The following is a 12,221-nucleotide window of genomic DNA, read 5'->3' as shown; positions in this document are numbered from 1 at the left end:
CAATTTACATGGAAATGCATTTTTAGAAAATTTTCTATCGATCTTCATATATCGTGTCGTGTTTTGTTTCAAACATTATCGTACCAGATAAATCATAATAAACATTTTTGTAATTCTTTTTTTTAACGACACGTGTAATTAGACATGATAATTTTTAACACAAAATTTTCGTTTAGACACTTTTGATACTCGGATAATTCGAAGGATGGATATATCATCGATGAGTTTAAAGGGGATTAAAGAGTGGATGATTTCTTAGAAGCACATCCCCTGCCTCCGTGCATTGTTCCTTTGAAAGCGAGCCGTTAACCTCGATCGTGTTATGCTTTTACGCTCGTGTATATAAAACGTAATGTAACAGCGTACGACACATCATCGTTGCCTCGCTGCTAATGAACCCCTTGGCAACGTTCTCGTGACGAGGGTCGAAAAAAGAAAGCGCTCGTTTGCTCCTAACTCGTACGATTTCCCTCTCCACCCCTTATTCACGACCCTTTTATTCGTCCCCCTATTTGTCACCAACGCGGGAGAGTTGATCGTTCTCTTGAATGGCGATGATTACACTCCGTGGAAACGAAATTTCGACAAAGCAACATCTCGTCGGCGCCTTGAACTCGATTTCGACTCGTGACCGACTTACTTTCTACGGGGAATAAAAGATATTTCAAAAATATTATTTATACAATTTCGATAATTAAAATATTCTTCTATTCGTTAATAAATCTCGGAAGAGATTTTTCGATCTTTCTTCTTCTGAGATTTTTAATCAGCACGTTTGTAGAAATAAATGGCTAATAAGAAGATCTTATTTAAAATTGTTTTGTAGGTGCTAGATCGAGGAAAAACTGAGCAAACGTGGGATAGATTATAAAGATTGAAGGAAGAACAGGAAGTAAAGAAATGAATTGGTTATGGTCATCGAGAATTTTGACTGTTAACGAGTTGTTCGAGCTTCGAAAGGGATAAAGTACTACAACCGTGATTACAGCGTTTAAACTTAACGATATGACTTCACGCATCGAGAAAAAAGGAACAAAGAGAAGAATATGTAGAGACTCTTCGCGAAATGAGAAATTTTTTTCAATCCTTTTAACAAGGTGACATACTTTCGGTTTGAACGCGCGAGGATGTACTTAATGGTGATGGGGCTAAGGAAAAAAACTGTTAAGAAAAAGAAGAAATTATTAATGGAAAAGACTCGTTGAGTATAATATATATTGAGTTTTTTAAAAAGTATATCTCAATTAATGATTGTAATTTTTATAATTTTTAACCGATATATTAGAATTAAAATGAGAATGTAATCTTAAAATCGAGAAATTGGAAATTGACAGAATCTATTATTTAGGAAAATTGTGATGTTAAACATAGAAAGTTTTGTCAGATTTTATTCAAGTAAAGTTTCAACTAAAGAAAAGCTATACAAATTCGAATACTATCCAGACAAAAAATTCAATTGATTCAAACAATTTGTTGATGAATAAATTTTAAAGTTGATCCACGGTATTCTAAAAATCATGATTCGTTATCTTCTTCTATCTCATAATTTCAAAGTAAGATAAAAGTAAACAGCTCGTAGAAACGTAGAAGTTTGGGAAATTCATACAATTTTTGCCACGTTAAACAAACGTGTAGTTTTGTCGATCAATCTCCCCCCCTCTCAAGTCGTAATTGAAACGTTGGAACAAAACAAAGGGGAAGGACAATCAAAGCAAGCTACGTATTTATTCAAATTAGCGCGAAACCTACATTCGAATGTGTTTGAAATGTATTTGTTTCGACAGTGCAATTGACTCGTCCGGGCCATTGTTCGTCCCAGGTTTCCGAGGAAACAAAGGATTGTCATTAACGTAGAATTCTCTTACCGTATTTTTATCTGTATTTTTACAAAAGGTGTTGTAGCGCATTGTTTTTCAGTTTCCATTTAACACCGAAATCTTGACTTGAAAATGGACTTTGCATTCTTTTAAATCTTCTCCTTCGTTCTCCTGCGTATAATAAATCTAAATCCAAAATTCTCTTTCTCATTTCACGCGTTGTTTATATTTTTTCCATCACTCGATTAAAGGAAATACAATTTCTGTCCAGGTTATGCATGTTTCCCCTCTTTTTTTTCCAAAATGCGCGAAACACTTTCATCAGTCGGTGTCACGAATTCGCGACAGGAGTTGCGGAAAATAAAAAGGAAGGGAGGAGAAAAATGAGGAAAAGGGAAAAAGAAATAGCGTTGGTAAAGGGCGAAAGAAGATTGACGGGACTTTCATTATGAAAAGTTATGTCAGCTCGCGGTGAAAGATAAAAGCGTGTGTGCATTTTCGCAAGAGCTTGCGACACATTACATATATATATATATATATAGACATAGACATAGATTTGGTAAGACAACCCGTGAATATACTAGATATTCGGTGAAAAAAACGTGCTCGAAACGTAATAATCACGATAAATAATCTTCCCGTCATCGTGTTCTTAATTTCCATCGATACCTCGATGAATAAAGTTACAGTGTCTTCCTACCCTGCCATTGAAATATTTCCACGCAATTTGCATCCTCCGCGGGATCTGCTGCTCTCTTACACGTCCACGTGTCACGGGGAGAATACGTAATGTCCGAACGGTTCTCCTGTTTTACGAATTATCCATTGATCGTATCGCGAAACTCGACAACGATCGTGTAACGTGACCGATGGAACGGAATCGATGCACCAGGGATCGTGTCGCATCTGGGAGACACGTTTCGCGATGAATTCCGCGTATTCTAATCCTATAAACGTTAACGTCCGATGAAATTACGAGGACGGATCCTTTGAAAAGGATATATAAATTTACAGGGTTTAATCGTTTGATAAATTAACATTTCATTTTAATTTCACTCTTGTCGCGAAAATTGTAAACGGGATGAATGAATTCGAACATCTTCGATCAATATCTTCGATATAATACATTCAAATCTAGCCAACACTTCTTTGTCCCTGGAAACAAAATACGCGATCCTGACGCGATGATAATTAATACTTGGTAAAAGCAAGGATTCTTCCTCTTTAAAATGCTTTTTGTTTCGCGTTAATAGGGCGTTTCGTTTCGAAGATACGATCGTCCAAAGTGGAACATAGTTTCGGACGCGCTCGTTATCCCTGTTCTTCTTGCACGGTCGGATTCTCTCTTTCTGTCTCGCGCGCGCGCGCGCACAGTCACTGACCTAGGCCAAAGGGGCTGGGAGGGGAGGGAGGGGCGCCAGTGGCGTGGTCAGTGACGAGAGCTGAGTCAGCGGTTTTTTTCATAGCGCCACCGCTACGTACGCATTTCCAGGAAAAAAAGAAGTGGGTCACGAAGTATCCAGGAATCTCAATTGTCATTCAATTCTTCGCGCATTTTGAACATTTTACTTTTGCGCCTCTCTATCTATCTATCCATCTCCGCAACGGATCAAGATATTAACGTGGAACAAAGTACGTTTTGTAGAGGACGCTTCCGCGTATCGACTGAGCGTTGTTTCGTCCGAATTTTTTTCCACCGAACTTTTTAGGCCACAATTTTTTTTCTTTTTTAGAAATTGTTTCCGTATGCATTCCGTACGTTTGACGAAAGATTATTTTTTGAAATTATTATTATTATTATTTTATTCCTTTAGTTTCGCTAATTATCAATGAAACAAGTTTTTTAAAAGTATGAAATTAATATTTATCGCAATAATAAAATCTTTCTTCTTACGTATTAATATCTTAACAATTAAATATCTTAATAACAAGTAGAATTTATTAAATTCAACTCGGGGAAGATTTTAATTATTGCGGACAAAGGGGGAACGAGGGAATGAAAGCATCGAATTGTAATTGTGTGCAGTTAAAGATCAAGGCAATCCCATTTCGCGTGTCTTAATTAGAAACTCTCTTCTTCTATTTGCCACGGTGTATAAAGGCTGCAACTTTACTTTGCTTTACACTTTGCTTTTATTAACGGAACGTTGTTCGAACGTTGGTTGTAATGCATTTTCAACTGTATTCTAAGCGTTGGCAGTTAGCATTCGGCAACGATCCGACCCGATTTTGAGATTCGACGCCCTCCCTTTAAGGGAAATTGGTCTCCGGGCGATAATTTATCGGTCGGAATTAAACGAAACGCGGGCAATCTCGCTCGCTCGGGCGATGGCGGGCTATTTTCGAAAGAACGGGTTGAGGGGGAAATATAGAAACGGAATGAGAATGGGTGTTGCAGGGATTACCGAGATTGCGGGCTAGAAGGATTATTCAGATTAGTCGGTAAAATATTCGGAACGAAAGATTTGCTTGCCGGCGACGAACGTCGGGGATTTATGCACCTAACAATTAACTTAACCCTCGCTGCGCTGAGAGTGACACCTCGAACGAATTGCCACCGTGATACGCCAATGTTAAACTCCCTTATCGTCGTGGTGGGAGAAGGCACGACGAATTTTTCAGGAAATTTGTCTAATTTTTTAACGGATAAAAATTAAGTAATCGCGAGAGATATATGAAGAGATTATGAAAAATGAGAATGGAATTGAATAAAAGTGTAATATAATAGATGATTACCGAGTTTTTTAAACGATTTAAGAGATAATCCAAATCAGGGGAAGAATATTTCAATGAAACAACTTTTATTTTTTTACATATAAAAGTTTTCTTAAATATTCGAGGGTAATAAATTTTTTACTTCGCGCAAAAGGGAACTCCAACTTTCCGTTCATTCTTTTTCTCTACTATTCACCAACTAACGAAAAACTCGCCGAGGAACGATATTAAAAAACAAAATTCCAATGAAATTAAATTACGACATCAATGCTCTTACGAAATCGATACAAAATTCATAATTCGTTATTTCGGGATAAAATATTAATCTCTTTCCCAAATATTGCCAAAGAAAGACCAAAATGAATTCATCCAACCAATTTATCCGACAAGTTTGGAAGGAAACCGCAACGAGGACAGGCCGTGTGTCGAACAGGCCCCAATCAAATAATTGCGCAAAGCTTTGGATGATCTGCCCGAGAGCGTTTGAAGCAACGAAAGATAAATTAAGCATCGGTTAGACGAGGTCGGTCTACCAAGTTACCAGGGTGGAAATACAACGTGTATCGGGAAAAACGTGACCAGCCCCGACTCACGATTCGCGCATACCCAACTCGTCGAAAGCTGGAGCGAGAGACGGTGGGCAACAGTTGTCGCGGTCAGATTTACATCGTATTTTCTACGATTATGGGAGACGCGTGGCATGCAAACCCTTGAATAATCCCATCGATTTATAGCCCCCACTGTTTTATCGTTTCCTTTTTTTTTTCCCCCGTGGAAACGAAACACACGTATTTCCATCTCCATACATACGCTTTCGAACACGCATTCGCGTTTCACGTTCGCCGCGTTACATCAATTCCTCGCGTCGAGAAAATCTGAAGTAAGTCTCGAGCGGCGAGATCTCGAAATGAATTTCGCTTGAGCTCGGTTGCCGGGTGTCTGCAGAGGCGGGCTTTTGGGGTAAGGGTAGCTGTACGTGCTGCGCAAGGTGTTAGGCGTCCCATTTCGTGGAATCGTGCGTTAATGGATACACGTGGCGTGGATTATTAAATTTCGAATCGATGGAAGGAGAAAAGGATAATCGAGGGAGAGGCGGATGGTTGTTGGAGATAATAGAATTTGTTTGTTATTACGAAGTGAAATGTTTGTGGTGTTAAATATTTTCAGTTTGGTAATTTCGTATTCCTGGCTCGGTGTTAATGGGCCAATTTCTATGTAGATATTCCGCGTCCCTTTCGACGAATTCTCACGAGTATGTATCCACCATGTGGAGGAAATTCAACAGTGTCGCACTTTGCAACTTTCTCCCAACGTTTGTTTCTGTCCATCCCTTTACACACGTACGAGCAGTGTACAGGGATGGATCCGAAACTTGGCGAGAGCTTCTCTTCGTGAAGTCAATTTTCGTGCATCTCGTGCACCCTTCAAAATGTTCCTGTTGTTTGATTGTCTTTTGTCAAGTTTCAAATATTGGCTCTCCACGGTTCCAATTGTAAAACTACTCTTTTCGTAGCGGCAAACTTTCATATCCCTCCCCGATTAATTAATTATTTAATAATAAAATCGGGAATTAATTCGAGAGTGGAGTGTGTCGTCGATCTGGTTATTGATTTTTTAAATATTAATAAAAACGTGAAAAATATGAACGATATGGGCGCCGGAGGAATTTAATTTTTCTTTGCGCAGGTCGTGGAACGCGTTCATTAAACGCGATCAGGTTTATGACGTATTCTCGACAAGCATTCTTTTTTTTTTTTTTTTCGATCAGAATGGCCCTGGCCCATTTTCTCAAATTACTACGGCCACCGATATCATTGCGTTAATTTGTTTTCTAATTATCGGTGCTCGAATATAATGGCGTTCGAAACCGATCGATACCGTGTAATTATTACTTTCCCGTAGTTACAGTGTACACTTAAATTATGGAAACAAATTGCTGTAAATCCGTTAACAGCTTAAACTCTTTATTCTCATATATATTTATAATATAATTATAAGGAACAATAATGGCGACAAAAATTTCGATTACAAATATTTCCGACAAATAATTCATGTAAATAATTTTTTATACATATAGCATTTTAAGCAAGCAAAATTTTCACTCACTCGTTATAATTGATAGAATTAAATTTAATTAAACAAGTTAGTCTCTATTAATGTATCCTTTTTCTGGTATGCACTTCGTCGTGGTTACAAAAAAAAACTAGAAAAGGGGAAGAAGAATTTCAAACTCAATACATATACTTATTTATAGAAAATTTAATGTATAATCTTTCCAAAAATAAAAAAAAAATATAGAAAATATATAATAACACTCGAAACGGAGAATCTATTAATTAATCGTTCAAGAGGATGGTTTGAAACTGAACATTGCCGGGAAAAGAAGACCGCGTACATACTTTTTCTAGATCCCCCGCGGCGTTCTTCTTGCCAACTGATCACCATTGCAAGAAAACACGTCCTGTATCTCGGTTAATCGGGGCCTGGCCGGCCTGCGCGCGCTTTTTCCCGAAAAGTAACTCCTCCGTAAGAAGAGTAACTCTCCATTAAACAAGTTAGAGGTCGGTCAAAGAAGCTAGCTCTCTCGCTAAGCTCGGCTAAAAGATCGGGAAAGATGAAAGCGGAGAGAGTCTCGCCCCAACAAGAGGGGGGGAACCGCGGGAAAATTGATCCATCCTTTCAAATATTGGCAATCAATGGTTCGAGATTCGACCAAACGCCTTCGAATCCATGCGCGTTTTGACGGAAGTCCTAGGGTGAAATCTTGGAAACGAGCTTGCGCTGCTGCACAGGTTACGAGAGCTACTGGATAGAGAAAAGGTCGAGGGTAAGGGGGTGAGAAAGAAGGAGGGCAGAGCACGGTACGGCGAAAGTTACTCGGCGGAAAATATACAGCGGCGCTTTTAGGAAGTTGGGATTATCGGAAAAGCGGGTTCGAAACGCGAGTTACGCGGATCTCCTCGCGGGAAACTCGGTGGCGAAGTTGGTCGAGGGTACGGCTGGCCTCGGCCCGTAATAGTCGTTTTCCACGTGAAACTGAACCGCCTTCCTCCCCTCCCGGATGGAAAAACCTATGGCCGCGTGCCCTTGCTAAACTTTTGAAACATCGGTCGCGCCAGTTGGCGAGCAAGGGGAAAGGTTTCCCGTTTGGGGAAACTGTTCCCAGCTTGGATCGATATTGGCGAAACGAAGGAATTTTCTAATTTCTGACGAAACTTGGGTATAAATCGAGGTGGAGGCGGAGCTTGGAGGAAGAATATCGTTATGGATAAATTCGTTCGTTTTACTTCCCGTTGTTGGCGAAGAGAAAAGTTGTGCAACTCCACCGTGAACGAAACGAAAGTTCACGGTTCGATCGATCGATGATTTCATTTTACTTTAAACGAACGGAGGGAATATTTGACGTAGTGTTAAAATAATTGAGCGCGAATTAAAGTAAAATTAAACAACGTAGTTCTATTTCTTATTCGTTCAATTATTACGATTGTGTCATCCTTTCGACGATATTGCAATTTATGTGGTTTATTATTGTTGCATACGGGTGTAAGGGTGGATATAGGTGGATATTTTCGCCGATTTTTAACCGTATGCGAAATAATACGTTTCCCGTGGAGTTGCATTAGCCCAAGTTCAAAGATAAGTTGAAAGATAATGGTAGTTGGCAGTCTGTTTATCAGGGGGAAGGGAAAAAAGACACGGGTCCGCGAGGAGTGAGTTTTTAGATGATTGATGATGATTCCACGAATGGTGGAATGGAAGATAATGGTAGCTGGCGAGAATTTTTTGCCATTTTTCCATTTTTCTTTCGCCACTCTGTCCTCCCCGAGTTATAATTTCGCCTCTTCTCGGAACCCTCTTCGTAGAATAGTTGACCTTATATCAACTGGTAAATAGCTGAAACTGAAGTACAAGAGAGTTTATTAACATTTCCTCGCCCTCGTCGTATCCTCGAAATTAATATTCCAATATCTTTAGACCCTTGGCACGTTTAATGGTTTTGGGATAAACGGTCCACGTGTAATTTCACGCTCGAATCTCGAACTCTCGATGCAACCAGCTTCATCTCCGCTCCAAGATACTCGAGAATGGAAATTCAAGGATAAGTAAACGGATGATATAAATTCCTACGCGGAAAGATCTCTTTGGAATCGAATCGGAAACGAATTTCCCCCATGATTCTTCTTCTTCTTCTTCTTCGTTTTCGTGGAAATGAAAAAAAAAATGAAGAAAAATTGGCGGTCGTGATGGTTGATTGATCAGGCGTCTTTATAACAGAGGGAAAGAAGGGAGCGTGGAAAATGATTAAAAATATCAGCTAACAGATAGAAGATAGAACGCGTATGGCTGTGATATTTTATAGAGTTTCATGGCAGCGATAATAGCGTCTATAGAACTTCCGTGATAGTTCCAATTTATGGGTAACGTTATCGATATTTCATCGGGTCAGATTGCAATCTAACATTCTAATGGGATCTAAAGTGAAAACTGTAAATTGGAGGATGCTTCCTCCTGACCACCTCTGTTGGGATTAATCACCGACTCGAGTTTGGCAAACGGAGGCGAAACGAGAAAGGCGAACTCGGATTAAAATTTGTAACATTTGTCGTTGAAGTGTTGAAATTAGTATATATATATAATCATCAATGATTTATCTGTTTATTTATCGGAAAAGCTGGAAAGGTATTAATGAACGGTAGATGCTCGTGCAAGATTTATATTTTTATACGAATAAGGAAATGGGATGTACATAAATCAAAATTATAACGAGTGCTTTTTGCTTCAATATTTTATGCATTTTTGCATAATATTCGCATCCCTGTATATTCCCTTTTAAATTTTCCATGGCTATACGAGTATCCGTATCCAACTGTTTAATAATGAATCATCGGGCTTGGATTACATTTTAATCCATTAAGCGTATACACAATTAATTTCGACCCTCTAAATTGTTTCAAATCCATAACGCGAACGTAAGATGGAATTTCCGAATCTTTTCTAAATCCAAAAAAAAAAAAAAAATCGCGACACATTCTGTACCTCTTCTCGAGATACAGAATCTAATAATTAAGATCCATAAGATCGAAACATTTCCTGAATGGAACATCCAACAATCTTTCTTAATAAGGAATTGATTGATCAATCGCGATAAAACGGAACCTGGTCTCATTTGTTTAACGTTGTCGCTAAGTGTGGATCCTCACGGTCCATTACACTTTGAAATTCGAGTCGCGTTTCGAGAATCCGTGCGCAAACGAGTTTAGAGGAATCAAATAAATATCGCCGGAGGATGAAAGTGAAGTGTATATATATATATATCTCCTGCTTGAAACGATGGATCGTCGTTCGTGGGTTACGATCGCGGCTAATAAGCGGCTCGCGTGTGTGCGTTTGTTTCAGGCGTACGTTGATCTGGTGAAAGCCTGGGGCTGGAAGAGCTTTACCATCATCTACGAGAATAACGAAGGGCTGGTGCGTTTGCAGGAGTTACTGAAGGCACACGGACCCAGTGAATTTCCTATTACGGTCAGGCAGCTCAGCGAGGGATCTGAATATCGGTGAGTTTCTTTCTTTTTTTTTCTTTCCTGATTTTTACTTGCTTTCAGTGTTTCTCAATGCGTCAATACGGATTATGTCTAAGTCTCGCAAAGATTTCATTAATTTGTATAAAGTTTTTTAACGACCGATTAAAACGATTGAACACTTGTCGATATTCGTAAGTAATTATATTTGGAGTAGGAAGTTTTATAAATATTTATCTTAAAAAATAATTATTACACGAGGGATAATGAAAGAAAGAAAGATTGAGAGACGCTGGTTTAGAAAGATACTCGAATGCTCGCAGAGATCGATAGCTAACTTTTATTGATTGACGGATAAGTGTTCGATTACTTTCGCGTAAATACAGTTGGCTGCGTTTGGGGAAAATGTATGCAGAGCGGTTGAAAGAGAAGAAAAAGGATTCAGTTATGAAAAAAAGAAAAAAAAGTAAAATCGGATCTAATTAATCGACCGATGAGATTTTTTCGTTTCGTTTGAATTCAAAAAAGAATCTGGTTTTAATCGTACACCACCGCAAAAATGTTTTAATTTTAAATAACGTTTTCAACGTCCCTTTTCTTAAAGCTTCTCAAAGATATTTTCAAAGACATTCTTAATCACGGACCGGGTTTTAATTAAAAAAACGCAAATCTATAAATTTCCAAATCCAAAGATGGTATTAAATCTTGCAATTACCCACCGCCTCAACCATAAAATCAGATGTTTCCTCCAGTAGCGACTAATCTCTACTTAACTCTCGAATTACTTTCTTATCCGAGCGTATCCAGTTCTCCAAACGTTATAGCAATTAAATTATTCGTTAATAGGATGATTCGCCGATTGGACGACTACGAGCGTTGAATTCACGCTTATTTAAATATAAAAGGACTTGAAGGAACCTTTCACAGGTGAAAGGTAAGCTTCCAAGACCAAATCTCGTTATTTAATCTGCGTTAATGAAGTTTTGTCTAGCTTCTAGCTTCTTTGAGCTCTTTGTTTTTTCTTTTTTTTTTAATGTTATCGAATCTCCTCCGTTTATTAATATAAATCTTTATATTACAATCGATGCAAAATTAATATCAATAAACGAACGAATGAAAAAACCATTGAATTTGAAATCAAATTATCGATCGATTTCAATATGGCATCATTGATACGACGCTGCACTTCCATCCTAACGTCTCGAACTTGGAACTGGTTGAAAAACGTTGGAATCGTTTTCAAGATTTATCGTCATCCTCTACTTCTTTCTTATTGAAACGTTTCTCATTGAATGGAAATTATTACAAGTCGAAGAGGTTTTAAAAATTTATTTATAGATTATGAGAATTACAAAGAATTATTTTTTAATACTTTTGAATTGAGGATCAGAAACTTGGTAAGCTCGAAGATCTCATGCACTCGATGAATTCATCAAGATGTCTTTTTAAGAAATGTAAAAAAGTAATACATGTAAATGACAACGTTTATTTCTGTCATTAGCCGAATTTCTTTCTCTCTCTCTCTAATTTTCATTTTATTCGTTACTCCCACGATGAAGTCGCTTGAAATCCTATTAATCGGTTAAGATTGTCGTTAAGTTTAAAAGTCGGATCCCGCAACGATCCCCGAGTTAGTTAGACGAAGAATTTTCGCGAGAGAATCTCGTCCGTGGTGAATTGGACGATAGAGGAGACGAGGCGGCCAGGCGATCCATCAAGATCGCGCGTAAAATGCAGTCAATCTATCAAACGTCGCGTCGTGCAACATAACTGCCTGTGTAAATGCAGATTTTAGAGAGTCGAGGCTTGTACAACGTTTTGCTTTTCATTTGTATTTGCCATTGATCGAAACCTACGCGCTCCGCGATATGTATTGCACGCATCGAACGAGAGGAAGAGATTTTAATTCGCAACAATAGACGTTTTATAATTGATAAATGACTTTTTGCCTATATATATATACAACTTCTTGATGATATATATTTGCCAGAGCATGGCCGTAATAACAAATCGTGATGTTGTTGCATTCAATTACATTCGTTTATTTATTACGATCGCTTATTACAAATTTATTTATTCATTATTCGATGACATTGTTATTTTCCCGTTTATTACTCAGCGCAACAGAAACGCGCAATATCGATAAATCAATATATATATATATATATAT

The 12,221-nt window shown here is 38.2% G+C and overlaps 1 protein-coding gene across 4 annotated transcripts in view; it reads left to right on the top strand.

Moving 5' to 3' along the window:
* LOC408645 (glutamate receptor, ionotropic, kainate 2) overlaps positions 1-12,221 on the top strand; it is a 218,096-nt gene that overhangs the window by 128,534 nt on the left and 77,341 nt on the right. For all 4 annotated transcript variants that reach the window (XM_016910874.2, XM_006571433.3, XM_026446071.1 and 1 more), the window contains one exon: positions 9,930-10,087. In XM_016910874.2, coding sequence (XP_016766363.1) covers positions 9,930-10,087 — 158 coding nt within the window. The remainder of the gene's footprint in view (positions 1-9,929; positions 10,088-12,221) is intronic.

The sequence above is a fragment of the Apis mellifera genome, linkage group LG1, assembly GCF_003254395.2.
Source record: "Apis mellifera strain DH4 linkage group LG1, Amel_HAv3.1, whole genome shotgun sequence".
Classification (NCBI taxonomy): Eukaryota; Metazoa; Arthropoda; class Insecta; order Hymenoptera; family Apidae; genus Apis; species Apis mellifera.
The sequence above is the reverse complement of the archived record's forward strand: the minus strand, read 5'-3'. Positions and strand labels throughout refer to the sequence as shown.